The sequence below is a fragment of the Protopterus annectens genome, chromosome 3.part0, assembly GCF_019279795.1.
Source record: "Protopterus annectens isolate FY-2018-M chromosome 3.part0, PAN1.0, whole genome shotgun sequence".
NCBI lineage: Eukaryota > Metazoa > Chordata > Ceratodontiformes > Protopteridae > Protopterus > Protopterus annectens.
This window is the reverse complement of record NC_056731.1, coordinates 1,218,520,361-1,218,541,973: the sequence shown is the minus strand read 5'-3', so window position 1 is coordinate 1,218,541,973 and position 21,613 is coordinate 1,218,520,361. Positions and strand designations below refer to the sequence as shown.

Genomic DNA, 21,613 nt, shown 5'->3' with positions numbered 1-21,613 from the left:
TACTTTCCACACATATATACATATATATATACATATATACATATATATATACATATATATATATACATATATATATATATATATATGTACATATACATATATACATACATATATATATATATATATATATATATATATATATATATATATATATACATACATATATATATATATATATATATATATATATATATATATATATATATATATATATATATATATAAATATATATATATATATATATATATATATATATATATATATATATATATATATAGACTTTTTTGATGGAAATATTCTGATTTGGGCGGTTTTGTCATTATTGGTTCATGCATTTTGTTTCATTGCCTACTGGAAAAATCTTCAAGCAATAAATTTAAAATGCACTCCAAGTGTAACAATTATGCTGTATTATACAAGGAATATAATTTAATAAAGTCAGGAAGGTGTATCAAAGACCACGTGTATGTTTCTTGTGTGTGCAAGGGGCCTATGATTTGAATTTTGAAAACAGCCCAAAGGTAATCTTTATCCACCACTGGCCAGATGCATTTTCTTTGGATGTGGTGTGGGTTTCAATGCTGTTTCAATGAATGTGAGTTTCAAGGGCAGAGAATGTTTTATTGCCAAGTCTGTTTTCATTGTGCGACAGTATTGCTTTGTTTAGTAGAGGTCTTAGTGTTTGTGCATTGTGCTATAAAATGTAACAATAAAAATCCAAATAATCATTGTTAGAAGTACAGCAGTACGCACATTAGTGTTTTTGGTAAATGAGGCAAAATAGCCAGGTAATGGGACATTGGAATGGCTGCAGGGGGGCTCTGGTGCCATATTTTGGTTCTGTTAACTTTTCGTTTGAAAGTTGGTATCTCACAATTCCACTGGAGTGGGTGGGGTTATGTAATTATGTATGCAAATTTTATGTTAATCAACATGCAGATTTGTACCAATTTGTCATGGGCCTTGTCCAGATTTTTGATATTTCCAGATTGAGAGGTATGGCTCCCATCCTTACTAACTTTCAGGCATCACAAAAATCAAAAGTTGAGCAATGCTATAACAAAGTTGCTAAATTTGCAGTAGATATCTTTCAGAACCCACCACTGTATAGCACTAACAATTCTAAGTTGGTTAGAACTACCTCATCATCTAACATATACACAGCTTCTTGCCACCTGTAAAGTTGTCCAGAATCCATTTGCTTGTCCAGCACTAGTTGGTCATTATGATCCAGTGACCAAAAACTCCTGTCCACAAACCTGTCAAATCTACTGGCCATTGTCTGTACTTGTACAGTGTTGCTAAGTCTTGGAACTCCTTATCTCTGTCAGATCAGTATTCTCCCTTCCATCCTTCAGAACAATTCTGAAAGATTTCCTAGCCAAAAGTTGTCTCTGTTCTTGCTCAACACCAAAATAAACTGTATCCCTAAATGTGAACAAATACCTATTCATAACTTGCATCTCTTTACTCTCCCTTCTTCACTCAATTTTTTACTTCTTTCAATTTCTCTCCCTTGGCTTTCCCTCTAAATATATACCATAAGCCTGCATATTTCTCACTTTGTATTGCATTTCCTGTTTGTATTACACTAACTTACCTTTAATTTCTGTATAAACTGGCTAAAATTTCTCATTGTTAAATCGTTGTCACACAACTTGTATCTATTCTTAACCGATATTTTCATACATCTAATTTGGTATAATTACTTAAGCTTTTGAGGGTCATGTAGACCATTCATTCCATTAGTGGGTTGAGAGCCTAATCAGCCCATTGTTCCCCTTGTAGGTGAGATTTGTGTGTTAAGAAGCCATCTGATCTTTACTTGTTGGGACAGAGATCCTAATTCACCCCCCCCCCCCCCCCATGGCTGTGATTTCCATCTGTGCTTGCTGATATACATATGTCCTGTAGTACATGCTGCTATTACCATTAGGCAGGAAAACCACTAATTAAATTACAGGTGCCCAGTCTTAACTAAGGGAACCAGTTATACCACATCCTGAAAAAAGGTATGGCCATTCTTCACATTCTAATTCCAAAAGAAACTTTACTGCTAATAAGACCCAGGTCTCTTGGATCATAATTGGGGCTTTTATATTTGTATGTCAGTGGTCTGATACTCTCCCACTTTTGTAAGCTTTTCTGCTTTGCAGCTATGAGGCTGTCAACCTTTAATGAGATGCTTCTGTGGTGCTTAAATTTTTTTATGTATCAGGCCCAGTGCATGTATTCAGTTGCCAGTCATTCCTTTGTATTTATTGTTTTATCCTTTTGTATCTTCATGTATGGGTTATGTCAAAAATATAGTAGCTGTAGTTTCACTGCATAAATGAGAGGCATAAGAAAATGTTTGAAGGAGGAGGTAGTGGATAAGTGAGCCTTTCCTATGCATTATCTTTTTATTCAAATGTCACATTGCCATACATTGGCATACTTGCCATTTTGGAGACGCATTGCACCTGTGCATCATCTGTGCCATGTTTAGAGGTCATCATGTTAGTTTACATTTATTTTCATTGACAGTTCCTAGTCACCTGTTTCAGTCTGTCCATGCCATTTCAAACTGGTAGTAAAGCCAACTGGTCAGCTGAGTTTCATGGCTGTATGCCACTGTGCCATCTAAGCTGGCATTGCAAAACTTTCTCTGCATACCTATTAGTTAACATTTGTCATATTGTTTTTACATTGCATGGTTTAATTTATGGACATTATCATCCATGTTAGTTGGATGTTACATGCTCTTATTAGAGTATGTTGCTTTGTGCATGTCTTTTTACTATTGCTGGTTAGCAGTAGACTTTGTCTAACACAAGCACAGTCCCTGCATGGCTACAGGTTCAAAAAACTAAAGAAAGCTAAGAATAATATGGCTAAACAATGGTGTCTTTGCCACCTGTTTTAGTACCTTCAAAAACAGTCAATAGACATTGGTTGCAGGTGTTGAACTTGGCCACATCTGGAGAAACAAATCCTGCCAGATAACTGTATTTCAGAGTTGGGTAAAGCCAGACTTAATGATTTTACATTTACAGTGACATGTCTTTGAAGATCTAATGCTATGGTACTACTATTTTTTTCTTTTGACTTAAAAGCCTACTGTTCCAGAAAGGTATTTTAAATGTGCAATGAATTTCTGAAGCAGCCGTACAGCCAGAACAATTCTGTGTATTCTTCAGTGGATCAAGATGAAATGAAATGTTTATTGTACGTTATCCTCATTTTCCAGTAAGCTTATTAGATTTTGTTTCTACAGTCTGATGTGGTTATTCTAAACGAAGAAAACTTTGATGACGTTGTTGCAGAAGGTATCACATTTGTGAAGTTTTATGCCCCTTGGTAAGTAGTTTATTACTTTCCAGCAAGTCTTAATTGACCTGGCTTTAATTTTTATTCCTTTGTACTGCAGTTGCTGTATTAGAAGTTAGGCATTGAGATGCAAGAGGTCTGACAGTTTGAGCATTTTCCATATTCAGAATTTTACTTCATGCCAGTTTGACAGTAGGATAGCCAACATTGGACCAATGAAAATGACGATCACTGTTGCTTGATCTTGAGAGCATACCATGTGTAGACTTTTTTGTTAGAAGTTAGGATAAACAGCACACCTCAGGCGTGCCAAAGGACAAACATTTGCATCTTAATAGACTTCTTTCTCAGTGAAGAACAGGATTTGCACTTGTGGCATCATTCTCATCAGCTTCAGGGTTTTCCATCTGTTGCCTTTTGTTGTCGCTCTCTTGTCATCCTCATTCTTTCACATTGTACATCATTGTGTCATGGGCATTGCCTGTACATGTTAATTTCTTCTGTCATGTACTTTGAGCTCACTGAATGCAACATATTCTGCTTCATACCCTCATTGCCTTTCTTGTGATAAGCATCTTGTTTAACAATATAAATGTTTTAACTGTATGCCTGTTTTCACTGGAAGTCTGTGGAGAAAAGCCCCATTATGTTGGCACATAATATTCACAAGATAACTAAATGAAGTCATAAAACATAAACAGTAATGGCGAACAAGAGCATGTAACAAACGTCACTTTAACATTGAATAGTATAATGTGAAAACACGAGCAATAAAACAGGTAATATCTCTTTAGATAATTATCATGCTAGCAGAACAGAGAATTTTGGAAGAATAACACAGTAAATTATAATGAAATCTACCAGTAATATATGGATACAACTAATGCAGTATGTTTGATGGGCAGGGTTTAAAAAAAAGCTTGTTTTCTGATTTCGGTAATCCCATTTTTATAGCTTTTATTAGACAGAGAATACAGTACAACACAAACTACATTTTGATGCTTCTTCTGTCTTCATACACTGTCAGTTCAGGGAAGAGCATTCCAGAATATAGCAAGGTAACAAACAAAGGAACTAGCTCCATATCTGATTTTCCTACAAGATATTTGAGTGCTGTTTCAGCTGACCTCAGGATCCCTTGGAATATTGTATCAAATTAAGGCATTACTAATGCTTGGCAAAAGGGTGCATCGGTTTGAATCCAAAGGAACAACTGCTGCTGTAGTTTATGAAATTGGGCCACCTTGAATCATTTAGAGATAGTGGTTTGTTTCTAGTTTGACCTGGTAAATTTAGCAGGGATGTAGTGAGAACAGTGTAGAGAACAGAATGTCATGGTATGATCAGAAAGATATTTATTACTCTTAAGTTAATTCCCCTAGTGAGACAAGGCCTCTTGGTAAAAGTAACCTACTAGAAAATTAGTTTTCTTCTCAGCACAGTTAATTAATTCAGTTTCACTTTGTCAAGAGTATGCCAAGGTGCTTCATGTTTTCCTCATATTCAGCTATTTCACCTGTTTGAGTTCTTATGCTGAGAAGAAAAATAAGCACATCTTAAATAGCATGAAGCACAATTTAGCCACACCCATAACAATCCTGTTTAATCTCCGCATCCATACAAGTTGTGGACCAAGTGAATGGAGAGCAGCTGCAGTCATTCCCTTGGAAAGACTTATGGAACTAATCCATCATTACATAGGGACCCTCCAAACACTTGACCTATCTTAGTTTGGATTCATCAAGGGCAGGTCATGCTTACTCAACCCAGTGGATTTTTTTGTAAAGGTCATCACAGTAATGGAAGAAGGCAGAATGGTACACACCGCATACCTCAATATGCCCAAAGCTTTTTTAACACAATTCCCTACTCGGGCGTAGTAGAAAAGCTAAATTAAACTGAGAATAAAAACCTATCACTCACTGCATTGCCCGTGGGCTTGCAGATAGGGTGCAGGAAATCAAAATAAGCCTAGTTACCACCACAAAGAGACTAGTCACCAGTGGAGTCCCCCAGAGTTTTGTGCTGGGACCTCTCTTGTTTGGCATTTATTTCTGAAGTAAAAGCCAATGCCAAAGAGCTCTGGCTGACTGTTTGCAGGTAACTGTAAGCTGACAGCAATCATTGAATACTCGAATGACTTTGCAATCCTTCAGGGAGGTTTGTCCCAAATAAGTAACTGGTGTCATAAACGTGGGCAAAATTTAAATGCCAAAAAATGCATTTATTGTATCCTTTGAGAAGTCATCTATCCCAGGGAACTGCCACAATCTGATGTTGTCCTTTTCATTCATTCCTGAATGACTAGGTCTCTTATCCAACTTTGCAGCATTTACAAGACTCTCAGATCCAACTCTCAGGCTTCTCCCTCTACCTGTAATGCCCTAGTCAACATACTATACCCCAGATCTTTTACAGTGCAATAAAACACCCAAAAGGCTCTTGGAGATAAATCCCCATCTGTAGCATATTAAGGTTGGCAGTCACACATTTTTTTCTAACTCTGACCTTAACAGTCGTATGCATCACCCACCTCCCTCTCCTTAATTGTTAAACTTTCGACTTACCTCTGTAGCGATAATCATATTTTCTATCCATTTTCTACTTTTTCCAACCCTTGTTAGATACTCAGTACCATTATTGGTACTTTTCTATATCCTTTTTTCTCTTTTACCCTCTGGAGGATGCTTTCTCTCTTACCATTGCTGTCAGTTTAAAAAACATTTTTTTTCTCTTTTTCTTTATTTTTTTCACTTCATGTTTGTAGATCAGGAGTTGTGTATATTTGTTTTATGGGTGAGAAACCAACAGGCTTCAAAGATACATTTCCTGTGGGCATAAGATCCCTAACTCTGCCTACAGGGAGTGTGTCTACTGCCTTGGGAGCTTCCCATCTCAACACTTGAGTGCTCCATTTTTGCAGCCTTTAACTCTAGGGCCTTTAGTGACAGCAAAAACAAATTAGTTTTGAAAGATTGTTTCCACCTTCCTCTTCCGGGGCTCAAACCCCCCCACTAAAGCAGCCAAAGCCTCTTCAGAGGCATACAAGTCACATAAGCAGTTTCCAGCCCACTTTCCAAAGACCACTACTACTTCAGAGCCTCTGCAAAAGATTCTGGATGTATCAGATCTGACCCCTTTGGGTCCAAAATGAAACACTAGGATCCCATATCCTCGGATCAGACTACTGTTCATACCAAGTCTCCTAGAACATGGTCCCCAGAGTTCACATAGAATTTTTCTCCTCTGCTCCATTCCCCTTTTCTTCAGAGGACTCTGAGGAAAGAGTCTTGGCCCCAGTCCACCACTTCTTTTATTAGGTCCTGCAGGATCCTTTCAGAAGCCAAAGTGGATGGGGTGATGAGGAAGTTCCTCAGAAGATAAGATTCAGATGGAGGTTATCCTAGCTCCATCACCCATCAGATCCGTGAGTCTCCCTTCTACTTCTCATGCAGTGATATCTCCTTCTCTGATCCGACCCACAGTTTCGGAGCCCTCATATCCGAGAGACCCAAAAGTGCTGATGTCTGATCCAAAGGTGGCCAGATTTTCGACTTCATTGCCTTCCCTGACTTGTTTAGGTCAGATTGTTTTTGACCAGGACAAGTCCTGGAGCTGAAGCATGGGCACCAGCTCGGGTGGGGTTGGGGGCTGGGTTCCACTCGGATGTTTGTCAGACCCCTCCCTGCCCCTTGGAGCTTCATCATTGGACAGCTCAGTTCTGATCTCCAGTTCGAGGCATGGGTTCAGACAGGGTTGAGGTGTGGTAACATTGGCAGCTTTTGATCAGGTGTGGTCATCTACGGCTTCTGGTCAGAGTTTTCTCTGTCGAGAAATTTGGCTACTCTCTCCACTTTGGATCCTACAGACATTCCCCCTTTGGATCCTAGCTCTGATCCTCTCAGACCTATTCCACGGGGACAGCAGGCACCATCAAGCATCCAGACCATCCCGATTGAGGATTTTACCCTCTTTTCAGATCCCTCTCCAGATCACCCCATTGAAGAGGTTCTCTGGAAGAGAATGTTTAAGAGGGGAAACAGTTTCTCCTATGGAATCTCTCACTGAGGACACTGACTTTGAAGGGGAGGGGTCCCCCAGATCTCTACCGGATGACATTTTCTTTGGATACATCCTAGAGACTCTCAAGCAAAAAGGTGGATGATTCTCAGATACCCTTGCCATGAGGAGTCAGTCTTTCTGGACACTTTCTGTCCAGTCTATCTACATTTTGGGTGACTCCCCTGGCAGATGAGGTTATAGATCTAGCCTCTTGCCAGGCGTGGAAGGAACTGGATGCAGCCCATTCGCCATCATCCTGATAAATTCCTGGCACCACCTGAAGACAGACTACACTGGAGCAAGGTGTAGTCCCTGTTCATACTATGGTTGTGGAGTCAGCCATGAAGAAGCTAGTGGAGCAGAGCTCCTCTGTCCTTCCCCCTAACAGAGTCTAGGGCATTGGACAGATTTGGAAGGCACATTTTTGCTTAATTGACCTTTGACTTGAGGTCTCTGAATTACTTGGCATATTTCACAAGATTACAGTAGGATTTGACTAAGGAACTGTCCAAATCCCTCTCTGAGTCAATGTCCATAGAGGACTACAAGAAGTCTTTTCACAGATGGGCCACTCTGTTATCCATATCTAATGCCTTCATGAGGCTAATACCCCATGCTGCGGAGGGTACCTCATGGGCAGCTGGTTCGGGCATATCTGTTGGGAGACGTGCATGAATGCGATTTTGTGGAGCCCTTCAAGTCCATTGTTCATGAATGCCAATTATGAAGGAACATTCATGTTTGGCCCTTCTGTAAAGGAAATGCATTCTCAGAATTAACAGGATGGAAAGACCCTGTCTGCTGTAGGGGTACACTTTTCTACCCCTCATCAATCCTTTTCTAGGAATCAGAGGAGGCAAGAAATTGTGGTTCTGTAAGTCTCGGGGTCCTTTTCAGGATTCACTTGGTGATAATTCCCTCATGGGCAGAGGGGGGAATTCAGACAGAAGACACCGCCCTCGCAGCAGATGAGGCCCACAAAACCAGGCTTTCTGAGATTTGTTTTTGGATAAACCCTTTCAGCAGTCCTGACTGCCCATCTCTGGAGGCACTCGTGGGGGGTGCCTGGACATCAATAACAAAAGATTCCTAAGTGCTAAAAATCATATCCGATGATATTGCATACCATTTTCCCAGAATCTCCCAACCAAAAGAAAAAGGCTTCACAACGTCCCAACCAGTCAAAAGGAGGCGGCCAAGAAATACAAAAGCTGCTAGACGAGAGTCATCCAGGAGGTCCTACCAGACCAGAATGGATTCTGAACTTACTCAAGATTCCTTTTAGTGCCATAGAAAATCAGGGACCTCAGACCAGTTCTGGATCTAAGCAAACTGAATCAATTTGTGAAGAAGGCAAAGTTCCCAATGGTCACGGGTCAGTTCATTCAGCCGTTTCTAAGCAAGGGTGATTGGATGCGCTCCATCAATCTTCAGGATGTGCACTATCACATCAAGACGAGCAGGACATCCTGAAAATTTCTGTATTTTCAGCTAGGGGCCAGTTACTGTTGGTTCAGAGCCCTGCCCTTTGGTTTCACCACAGCCCCCAGGGTGCTTACCAAATGTATAGCAGTGGTAGCAGCTTATTTGAGACTGCTGGGATTCTGAGTTTTTCCATACCTAGATGACTGGCTCCTCACCACCCCAACCAAGCATCTCCTAAAGAAGTCCCGAGACTAATTTCTCCAGTTATGTCAGTCACTAAGCATCTCAGTCAAGATCTACAAATTTCATCTTCAGCCTGTTCAGAGCCTGGAGCTCATAGGTGCCCAGTTGAACACTGTAAATCAGGTAGCCTGTCTTCCACCACATCATGCAGGGATAACCCAGTTTCAGGTGGAGGAAATTATTGCAAGCTCTTCTTGCCTGGCAAGACTTGTTCTTCAGGCCGTAGGATCAAGGCAGTAGCTATAACTCTAGATGTTCTTCGTGTTTCACTGTTGCAGTCATCACATTTGGGTTATGCCTGCCAGGGTAGCCTTCAGTCGGCCCGAATAATAGAGACTTAGTATTTCTGCATCGGTTGCTGTCGCTTCAGGACTGACGTCAGGTCATCAGTAGTATAAAGTAAGGCAGCCGACGCCATTACATTAGTCTTGCTTGCTGAGGAGCCCAAAGCAGAAGCAGTTTGCACGAGTGCCAGTCCGCTGCTACCTGAGTTTTCGTTTTCCGAATTGAAATTGAAGTCTTCTAAAGGTAAGTACCCCGTTGGGGATCCTTTTTTCTTGCTCTAACTGATGTCAGAAAAAGTTAATTGTCTCGCCTGTGGAAAGCAAATACCACACCGAGACTTTAATTCTTACTGCGTCATTTGCTTGGGCCCAAACCACGACGTCCCCCATTGTCGCTTCTGTGCTTTGTTCAACGCCAGAACTATACGTCATCGGGCCCTTATTGTAGCTAGATATTTTCGCTCTCAGTCCTCGATTTCCGATATGACTTCGGTAAGCCATCCGACAGCAGATCTTCCAAAAAAACAAGGATAACGACAGAGACAGACCGCAGAGGTCCAAACCTACCGATGACGCTTCCGTTAAGCTAGTAGTCAGTTCTCCGGTCCTCCGTAAGGCACTATCGCAGCCCTTGATGCCAGCTTCTGTGGATTTGCAGGTCGCTACGAAGACCCTTTCGGAGTTCGGTATACAGCAAAACTCTTCATCGACTAAGGATCCTGTGGTTGTCTCTAGCTTGGATGGGTTCAGAGCCGCTGAGCAGGCGCCGGCTTCCGAGGAAGTACTTTGCACTACTGATTCTCGACAAAAAACGATAACTTATTTCGAGTCTACTGTTCTTTCGAAAACTACAGAGTTTCTAAGGCCCAGGGTACGAACCACACCCAAGAAACCAATGACTCTATCTCAGGAACCTGCTTCCTTGCCTCAGTCTCAAATGCTTAAAATGGCGGAAGACCTTATAATGCTGATCAGGGGAAGCCAAGCTACCCCTTCCGAAAGAAAAAGTGATTTGTCCCCAGTAGTTTTATCTGAACAGGAGTCAGATGACTCTGATGCCTCTGAATATGAAGAAATGCAAACCCCTCTCTGCTTATGAGGATTCTGATGCAGAGGAATCCATTCCTTCAGCTTCTCCACCCAAGGATTTTTCCTTTGGGGAAACCCTTCATACTTTAAGGGAGCATTTCCCTTGCGAATATCAGGACTACCCTCAGTCTATATCTTCCACAGCACAGACCCTTAGCCATTCCTCCTGTTCTGGATGTTGTGGATGATGTTTTCATGGAATCTAGACTCCTGACACCCTCCCTCCTACTCCCAGGAAACCTGACCGTTATTACAGAGTCCCTGACCTCTCAAATTTCTTTTCAAAAATCGTACTGCTGATCCTGAGGTTATCTCCCAAGGGCCTAAAGGAATTAAAGCAACTTCTGCTAAGAATCCCACACCCTTAGATAGGAATTCCCGAGCATTAGACATACGAGGTAAAAAAGTATACACCTCTGCTACTCTTGCTATTAGAGCACTAAATTGTCAGTTCCATATGCTAAAATTTCAACAGCATACCATGGAACTCCTCAAACAAAAAATATATTTTCCTCCTTGTGCAGAAAATAGGCTTACAAGAGTTAATGCATTCTGCAAATCAAGTAACTAAGAACACCTTACACTGTGGTTTTGATGCCCTAGAAGCATCTTGCAGGGCAACAATAACCGGTTATATCCTTAGAAGGTATGCTTGGCTTAAGGAACAGCCCTTGCCAGACCATGTCACATCTAAACTATTGGATGCACCCTGGCGCAAAGACAACTTATTTCGCACCAAGGCAGAGGAGGTCTTAAAATATGAAAGAAAAAGCTAAATCTATGCAGACAGTTAAGGATTTCATGCAGGTCCAGCCACCCAGGTTCAGTGGGCATTGCCCCTCCAAACACTGGTCCTTCACTGCCCCCTCCAGGTCAGTTCAGCCCAGACCCTGGGGAAGCAGACCCCCCCCCCCAGACAACAGCCACAGGGAATGCAGAGATCAAAGCAATGGAGTACCTCCACTTTTAAACCATGAGTCCAAAGCCACCCACTCATGGTAAGAACTCACAGTGACTCTCCACTTCCACCCCCCTCCCTCTGCCCACCTGCACTTGCCCCTGGGAGGAAAACTCTCCTTCCACCCAAGCACCTGGGCCACCATTACCAACAACTGCTAGGTTCTCAACATAGTATCCCAGGGATACAAATTTTCTTTCCACACTCTGCAAACCCCAAAAGGGTTCCCAGACCTACCTGAGCTGCCTGCAAGCTAGTGGCAGAAGCCAAAAAGCAAGTCCTTTCCCTGCTCTCCATGAGGGCAGTAGAACACGTTCCTGCAGAACAGATAGGCCAAGGTTTCTACTCCAGGCTCTTCCTAGTACCCAGAAAAGAGGGCACCTAGCGCCCCATCTTCGATTTATCCATTCTAAACACCTTCCTGGTTTCAGGGCAGGATCTCTGCACTTTCAGTTCTCTGCGCTTCCCTTTGGCTTAACTACTGCTCCCAGAGTTTTCACAAAATGTCTGGCTCCCGCCATTGCTTTTTGCAGGCAAAGAAATATTCAAATTTACCCATACTTGGACGACTGCCTAATTCAAGCAGACAGTCAGGAAAAGCTGCTCAAGCACCTGGCCTTTGTAAAGGACCTACTGACCTCTCTACGGTACACTTATCAACGAAAAGTAATCCAAACTAGTACCCACCCAAAAAATTATATTCCTGGGTGAAAGCCTGGACGCAGCATCCCATATGGCATTCATTACACCAGAAAAGCAGACTTACCTGACAGCCTGTTTCTCTAAACTAGCCACCAGACTCCAGTTATCCGCAAAGAAAATTCTGCATGCTCTGGGGCTCATGGCTTCTTGCATTCTACTCATTCTATATGCCAGACTGCATATGAGGAACTTCAATGGTACCTCAAAAGCCTTTGGTGTCAACACTCTCAAGACCTGGAAAGTTTTATACCAGTGATACCTTGTCTAAGGAAAGATTTTCTTTGGTGGGGGCACACCTGGATGGTATGTGCATATACAGGGCCAATGGAGCCCACATCTCAACATCAACCAAAAAGAGATGTTAGCTGTCCAGCATGCATTGACTTCTTTCAGACCCCTTTTGTCCCCAAGGGCTCTGCTGATCAAAACAGACAACACCACTGTGATGTGATACATCAACAAGCAGGGAGGGACTCACTCCTACCCTCTGTGCAGGCTCGCCATGTCCCTTTGGCACACAGCCTCAGCCATGCAACTACCTCAGCCATGCAACTACACCTGTTAGCACAATTCTTGCCAGGCTGTCTCAATTCTCTGGCAGACAACTTAAGCAGAAATTTTCTGGACCCACACAAGTGGCAGCTAGACCAAAGAGCCTTCACCCTTATAACTCAGAAATGAGGCACCCCGAAGGTCGACCTCTTTGCTTCCTAGTCCAACCATCAGCTCAGCAAGTTCTGTACCAAGGAGCCTCTCTGCAGGGCCAGGAAAGTTGATGCTCTGTCCTTCCAGTGGGTAAACCTCTCAGTCTATGCATTTCCTGTACTACCTCTCATTACCAGATCCCTGATTGCCCCAGACTGGCCACGTCAGCACTGGTACCCACTGCTGTGCAGCCTATCACCTAAGCCATCATCACATCTCCCTCAGATCCCAACACTCTTGACCCAGAGGGAAGGAGAATTCATGCATCCCCAATTGCAGACCCTCAGTTTGGCAGCCTGGCTTATTCCCTGACTAATGTACAAGCTGCCAATCTCAGTAAACAGGTTCTAGATGTTATACATGAGGTCAGACACCCTAGCACTAGAAAGTTTTATGCTGACAAATGGAAAAGGTTCTTCACCTGGATCCAGGCTAAGGGAGCCGATACGGCACAGCCCCCCTACCTTTCATCCTGGATTACCTAGCTGACCCTACTACACAGTGGTCTATCCTTTTCCTCTATTAAAATTCATGCCTCTGGTATCTCTGCTCATTTCAGCACTGTGCAACCTCTTTTCTCACACCCTCTCATCAAGCAGATGTTCTTCGTGTTTCAGAGTTGCAGTCATTACATTCGGTTTATCTACTTGCAGTAGCCCTCAGTTGGCCTGATTAGCAAAGTCTTGGGTCCTGCGTCGGTTGCTGTCCCTTCTTCCATGACGTCAGGGGTATATAAAACATGCAGCCGACGCCATTACATCAGTCTTTCGTGCCGTGTGGTGCCCGAAGCAGAAGCAGTTCGCAAGTGCTGGTCGGCCGACTCCTGAAATTTTTGTTTTCGAGTTTCAGAACCAAAGTCTTCAACTAAAGCGAAGTACCCTGTTGGGGAAACTTTTTCTTGCTCCTTACTGATGTTAGTAAAAGAAAGCAAATACCTCACAAAGATTTTCATTCGTACTGTATTCCTTGCCTAGGCCCTGACCACGACGTACCTTGCTGTCGGTTTTGTGCTTTATTTAATCAGAGCACTATCCGTTGTGTGTATAAATTCGCTTCTAAATATTTTAGTTCTTGGTTTAATTATCTGGAAATGTCGTCGGTTAGCCATCCGACTACCAGGATTCCGAAAAAACGCAAAGATAAAGACAGAGACAGGCCACCGAGGTCCAAAGCTGCCGACGACGCTTCTCCTAAGCCAGTCACCAGTTCGCCCATACTCAGTGAGGCGCTTTCGCAGCCCCTGATGCCCGCTACTTCTGACTCGCAGGCAGCCAACCTCCCCCTTCTAAAAGACGTAGGACTGAAGTTGTTTATGAATCTTCTGAACAGGATTCTGAATTTTCTGATTCTTCTGATGATCTGGATTTGCCCTTATCTACTTATGAGGATTCTGATGCAGAGGACTCTATTCCCTCTTCTTCCCCTCCAGAGGATTTCTCTTTTGGTGAGACCTTACATACTCTAAGGGAGCATTTCCACTGGGAAAGCCAGGACTTTTCTGATTCAAAAAAGAGGCTTGGGGATTTCTTACTCCTGCCTCAGCATAGGCCTTCAGCTATACCTCCTGTACTAGACATTGTTGATGCCTTTTCAGAATCTAGTTTGACTCCTGGTTCTTTGCCTCCTGCTCCCATAAAACTAGACAGATATTACTGGGTTCCTGATTCTCATAAGTTCCTATTTAAATATCCTATTGCGGATCCAGAGACTATTTCACAGGGATCAAAGGGCATTAAGGCTTCTACTGCTAAAAATCGTACCCCCTCTGATAGAGACTCCAGGACGCTGGATAGATGGGCTAAGAAAGTTTACACTTCTGCAACCTTAGCCATTAGGGCTTTAAACTGCCAGTTTCATATGTTAAAGTATCAACAACATATTATTGGATTGCTTAAACAGAAAATTATGTTACTTCCTGACACTGCTGAAAATAAAGAATTACAGGATTTAATGCATTCTGCTGAACAGGTTGGAAAACATACTTTGCAATGTGGATTTGATTCATTAGAGGCCTCTTGCAGTGCTGCTGTTGCTGGGTCTGTGCTCAGAAGGCATGCTTGGCTTAAGGAGCAAGGTTTTCCTGATCATGTTAAAGCTAAATTGTTGGATGCTCTGTTAAATCAGGAATGCCTGCTTGGCAACAAGGCTGAGGACGTTCTTAAAAAGATGGAAGATAAATCTTTAACAGTTTGCATAGATTTAGCTTTCTTACAAGTTCAGCCTCCTAGATTTAGTAGGCACTGGCCCTTTAAAAATTGGTCCTTTCCAGCCCTTTCCAGGTCTTTGCAAGCCAAATCCAGACAGCAAAACCCCCAGGTTTCAGTCCCAAGGGACACACAAGACTAGGCAGTAGGGGTTTCCGCACCCAAACCTGGGAGTAGTAAGATCCCCCCCCCATGGAAAACTGTCTCAATGACTTTTTTCTAAAACTACCAAGCACTTCCCAACTGAATGCGGAAAGTTTGGTCTGCAGGCCAACAACTGGCAACTCATTACCCAGGAGAAATGGGTTTTAAATATAGTGTCCTAAGGATACAGATTTCATTTCCACACATTACCAACACCAAATGGGTGGCCAGCTCCACCCCCAAATCAGTGGACAGAGGCCCAAAATCTAGTACTCTCTCTCTTAAACATGGGGGCTATTCAGTTGGTTCCAGAAGAGGAAAGGGACACTATTTCTATTCGAGACTTTTTCTGGTACCCAGGAAAGGCAATACATGGCATCCTATCCTGGACCCTTTCTATTCTAAACACCTTTCTGGTGATTCCAAAATTCAAAATGCTGACTATTCACCAGCTGCTTCCTATGCTAGGCAAGGATGCATGGTTGGCAACACTAGACTTAAAAGAAGCATACCTGCACATCCCTATCAGGGAGTCTTGCAGAAGATACCTATGCTTCAAAGCAGGCTACATGTACTATCAGTTCTCTGCACTGCCCTTTGGCTTATCTACTGCGCCCAAGGTATTCACAAAATGCCTAGCTCCAGTCATTGCATTTTGCAGGCAAAGAAATATTCAAATATACCCATACCTGGATGATTGTCTAATTCAGGAAGAAATCAAGGACATTCTTTTGAATCATCTGGCCTTTGTTCAAAGGGTACTGACTTGTCTGGGGTTCACCATAAACTAAAAGAAATCCCACCTGGTACCCTGTCAACAAATTGTTTTCCTGGGAACAAGCTTGAATACAACTTCCCATATGACTTTCCTCACACCAGAGAAACGGATTCATTTGACAACCTACTTCAAACAAGTGGCCACAAAAACCCAGCTTATCTGCAAGGCAAATACTGCAAGCTGTGGGGTTCCTGGCCTAATTCCATATGCAAGGCTGCATATGAGGAAACTACAATGGTATCTCAAAAGCCAATGGTGTCAACATTCACAGGATCTAGAAGCAAGGATTCCTATTATACCTTGCCTACGCCTAGAGTTCCTTTGGTGGGCAGAGGCCTGCCACCAAAACTGGGGACTACCATTCATATTACCCCCTGCTGCCCAAACCTGAACAGACGCATTAGACTATGCATGGGGGTCTCACCTGGCAGAGCAGTGCATTCAGGGCAAATAGAACCCAAGTCAAATGCACCTGCACATAAATCAAAAGGAAATGTTAGCTGTATAGAATGCTCTGACAGCCTTCAATGACCACATACTTCCAGGACAACTAATGGTAAAGATGGACACCACCACTGTCATGTGGTACATAAACAAGCAGGGGGGGTACACATTCTTACCCCCCTGTGCAGACTAGCCATGGCATTGTGGAACACAGCCTTGTGCTACCAAGTGAATCTACAAGCTCAGTTCCTGCCAGGAAAACAAAATACACTGGCAGACGGACTAAGCAGAAACCTCATGAACCCACACGAGTGGAAACTGGAACCAAGGATTTTCAACATGTTGACAAGCAAATGGCAGAGCCCAGATATAGACCTGTTTGCCTCCCCACAGAACCATCAACTGGACAAATATTGCACAAGGATTCCCCACAAACTAGCTTGGAAAGTGGACGCTCTAGCCTTCAGCTGGAAAAACCTATCAGTTTATGCCTTTCCGCCTCTGCTCTCCAAGGTACTACTAAAGATCAAACAGGACAGGCCAGGGATGATTTTAATTGCACCAGACTGGCCTCGCCCAACACTGGTACCCACTCTTGCGCAGTGTGTCACGTTTGGCTCCATGGCACCTGCCTCAGACTTCTTCCCTTTTGTCTCGGCAGGAGAGCCAGATTCTGCACCCTCAGCTGCAAACCCTGAACCTAGCAGCCTGGCTAATTACCTGATCTCTCCTCTACCATCCCTCAGCAAATTAGTGATGGATATCATTTTAGAGGCAAGGAGGCCTAGTACTAGAAAATCTTATTTTGCAAAATGGAAAAGATGCTGTGCCTGGAACCAGTCTCAAGAAATGAACGCAGCAGTGTCCAATTTACCTCAGATTCTGCAATACTTGACTGAGATGCTTCTTAAGGGCTTGTCTTTTTCCTCCATCAAAATTCATGCCTCAGCCATTTTAGCTCATTATAGCACAGAGCCTCCCCTCTTCTCTCACCTGCTGCTCAAGCAGTTCCTCAGCGGGGCCAAAAATTTAAGGTCACCCAGGAGAGCTCCAACTCAAGCCTCGGATCTTAACTTTGTCTTGGAGGAACTCTCTCTTCCTCCTTTCGAGCCAGCTGCTACTGCAGATTTAAAATTTCTTTCCTGGAAAACAGCTTTCCTTTTAGCAATCATTTCTGCAAGAAGGGGTATCTGAGTTACAGGCCCTTATGGCAGTGGAGCCTTTCATCATCTTTCATGCGGACAGGGTGTCCCTCAGGACCAATCCCTCCTTCATGGCCAAGGTGGTATCCAGTGTGGTTCTTAATCAGTCCATTCATTTGCCTACCTTCTTTCCTAACCCACAGAACAAAGGGGAACAGATACTGCACTCCTTAGATGTGCACAGACAACTTAGATTCTACTTGGACAGGACTAAATCTCAAAGGAAATCTGGACAACTGCTGGTGGCATTTGCTGCAGGGACAGAGGGGAAAGATATTTCAAAGCAAACCATTTCAAAGTGGATGGGGCCACTGCATTCATTTGTGCTATAAGCACCATGGGGAAAACCTGTCCTACTGGGCATCAGATTATATTCCACCAGGGCTGCATCTACCTCTACAGCCCTTCTCAGGGGTGTCCCTACAAGGGACATCCTAGAAGCTGCTACCTGGAGGTCTGTACATACGTTCACCAAGCATTGTCATTTGCCAATTTTCTCTAAATCCAGAGCTGGTTTTGCCACTGCAGTCTTGCAGGGCCTTATAGCTGGTCCTAATTCTATTTAAATTCCTCCTCCCAACCTTAGCTTTGGGAATCTACCCAAATGTAATGACTGCAACAGTGAAACACGAAGAACATAGTACAGTTGTGTACACCTACCATGAATGTAGAAGTTCGAGTGTATTCACTGTTGCAGTCCTGGTTACCCTCCCTCCAGCCCCCTTTCTTTTTTTGGCTATACCTGTACTCTCACTATGCTCATAAAGCTTTTTGGTGTAATTGCTTTTTTATTGGAGATATATCCTTGTATTATAGATTTAATTGCTTCCTATTATGGGGGCACCTGACATCTGAGCCAAGAAAAACTGATGTAATGGCGTCAGTTGCATGTTTTATACCCCTGACATCATGGAAGAAGGGACAGCAACCGACGCAGGACCCAAGACTTTGTTAATCAGGCCAACTGAGGGCTACTGCATGCAGATAACCCAAATATAATGACTGCAACAGTGAATACACTCTAACATCTACATTTATGTTAAGTGTACACAACTGTACTTTCCTAAGAGGGGCTAGCAACTTGAGACCACCGAGAGGAGCACCTACCCCAGCTTGAGGCCTAAACTTTGTGTTGGAAAAGCTCACTCTGCCTCCCTCTGAACCAGCAACTTCAGCAGAGTTAGTTTCTGTCATGGAAGACAGCCTTGCCATCACTTCAGCAAGAAGAGTGTCCAAGCTGCAAGCACTAATGGTTGTAGAGCCTTTCATCATTTTCCATGCTGACAGGATCTCCCTCAGGACTAACCCAACCTTCAAGCCAAAAGTGGTGTCCAGTGTGGCTCTCAACCAATCCATTCATTTGCCCTTTTTTCCCTAACCCACAAAACAAGGCGGAAAGTATACTGCACTCTATAGATGTGCACAGACAGCTCAGATTCTATCTAGACAGGACTAAATCATTTAGAAAGACTGATCAGTTTTAGTCCGCTTTGCTGCAGGAGCAGAGAGCAAAACCATATCCAAATAAACCATTTCCAAATGGATAGCACACTGCATCCATTTCTGCTACAAGCAACACGGGAAACCTCCCCTTAAGGGGGTCAGAACACACTCTACCAGAGCAACCTCTACCTCTACAGCTTTCCTCAGCAACATGCACATCTGTTCATACCTTCACCAAGCATTACTACCTGCCTATCTTCTCCAAATCCAGAGCAGGCTTTGCCACTGCAGTCTTGCAGGGCATCCTAGCCAGCCCCCAGTCTTTTTGACTGCCTCCACCCTTTTCTTCAGCTTTGGGAATCAACCCAAATGTGATGACTGCAACAGTGAAACACGAAGAACATAGTACAGATGTTCTTTGTGTTTTACTGTTGCAGTCATCACACTTAGGTGATCTGCCTGCAGGTAGCCCTTAATCAGCCCGAATACCAGAAACTTAGTATTTCTGTGTCGGTTGCTGTCGCTCCGGGACTAACATCAGGTTGTCGGGGGTATAAAAACAGGCAGCCGATGCCATTACATCAGTCTTTCTTGCAGAGGAGCCCGAAGCAGAAGCAGTTCGCATGTGCCGTTCGGCCGCTACCTGAGTTTTCGTTTACGAATTGAATAATCCTGAAGTCTTCTAAAGCTTAAGTACCCCGTTGGGGATCTTTTTTTTCTTGCTGTAACCGATGTCAGAAAAATTTAACAGTTGTCTTGCTTGGCGAAAGCAAATATCATGCAAAGATTTTCATTCTTACTGCGTCACCTGTTTAGGCCCAGACCACGACGTACCTCACTGTCTGTTTTCTGCCTTGTTCAACGCCCGAACCATTCGTTGTTGAGCTCTCTCTGTCGCTAAATTCTTTCGCTCTCAATCTCCGTATTCTGAAATGGCTTCGGTAAGCCATCTGACTACCGATATTCTGAAGAAACGTAAGGATAGAGACAGACCGGACAGGTCCAAAGCTGCAGACGCTTCCATTAAGCTAGTCGCCAGTTCTCCAGTACTCAGTGAGGTGCTATCGCAGCCTCTGATGCCCGATTCAGTGGATTACCAGGCCTCTACTGAGACCTGTTCGGAGTCCGGTATGCCGCGAGAGACTTCTTTGACTATGGAACCTGCAGATGTCATTACCTTGGATGGGTCCGGAGCCACTAAGCAGGCACCGGCTTCTGAGGCTGTTATTCGCACTACCGATGTTCGACTCAAATCGACGACTTCATTTTTATCTAAAACTACTGAGTTTATATGGCCTAGAAAACCGACCAAAGCGCATGCACCTGCTCCCTTGCCACAAAGACAAATGCTTAGAATGGCAGAAAACCTTTTATGCTGATTAGGGGAAGTCAGACTTCCCCTGCTAAGAGAAAGAGACCAGTCCCCAGCAGGTTCTACAGAACAGGAGTCCGATGACTCTGAGGTATCTGATTATGAAGACATGCCCTTATCTGCTTATGAGGATTCAGATGCAGAGGAATCCATTCCCTCTGCCTCTCCCCAGAGGATTTTTCTTTTGGTGAAACCTTACATACTTTAAGGGAGCATTTCCACGGGGAATGCCAAGACTATCCTCAGTCCAAAAAAAGACTCGATAATTTCTAGATTTGCCATAGAACAGGCCTTTAGCAATACCTCCAGTCCTGGATGTTGTAGATGATGTCTTTATGGAATCCAGTCTTACTCCTGATACTTTACCCCTTGCCCCTAGGAAACCAAACAGGTACTACAGAGTACCTGACACTCACAAGTTTCTGTTCAAGAATCCTACTGCTGACCCAGAGATCATTTCCCAGGGGCCTAAAGGTGTCAAGGCAACTATAGCCAAGAATCCCACCCTTCGGGCAGGGATTCCAGAGCTCTGAACAGATTGGGTAAGAAGCTATATACCTCTGCAATTCTTGCCATTAGGGCATTGAATTGTCAGTTTCACATGCTGAAATACCAGCAGCATATTATGGAACAAGTCGCAACCTTTACAGACTGTGCAGAAAATAAAGAATTGCATGAGCTTATGCACTCCAAACCAAGTCAGCAAGCATACATTGCAGTGTGGCTTTGATGCCTTAGAAGCATCTTGCAGGGCAGGAGTCACTGGTTCTGTACTGAGAAGGCATGCTTGGCTTAAGGAGCAGATCTTGCCAAACCATGTCAAATCAAAGTTACTAGACGCTGCTTTGAACAAGGACAATTTGGCACCAAAACAGTAGAGCTTCTTAAAAAGATGGAAGAAAAAGTTAAATCTATGCAGTTAGAGAATTCTTAAAAGTGCAACCTCCTAGATTCAGTAGACATTGCCCTTCAAAACACTAGTCCTTTCCAGCCCCCTCCAGGCCATCTCAAACCAGACCCAGGGGAAACGGACCACCCAGACTACAGTCTCAGGATATGCAGAGATCTAAGCAATGGAGTGCCCCCACCCCCAAAATAGAGTGGTAAGCCACCTCTTTACAGAAAAAACTCACAATGCCTTCTCTACTCCCTGCCCCACCTCTGCCCAATTGCTTGTGCCCTTAGGAGGAAAGCTTGCCCTTCATGCAAAAAACTGGATGTCCATCACAAAAGACATATGGATCCTCAA

General features: G+C 43.5%; 1 protein-coding gene across 1 annotated transcript in view; it reads left to right on the top strand.

The window, feature by feature from the left end:
- TXNDC5 (thioredoxin domain containing 5) overlaps window positions 1–21,613 on the top strand; it is a 600,564-nt gene that overhangs the window by 394,239 nt on the left and 184,712 nt on the right. The window contains exon 8 of the mRNA XM_044065418.1: window positions 3,257–3,339. Within this exon, the coding sequence (XP_043921353.1) occupies window positions 3,257–3,339 (83 nt within the window). The remainder of the gene's footprint in view (window positions 1–3,256; window positions 3,340–21,613) is intronic.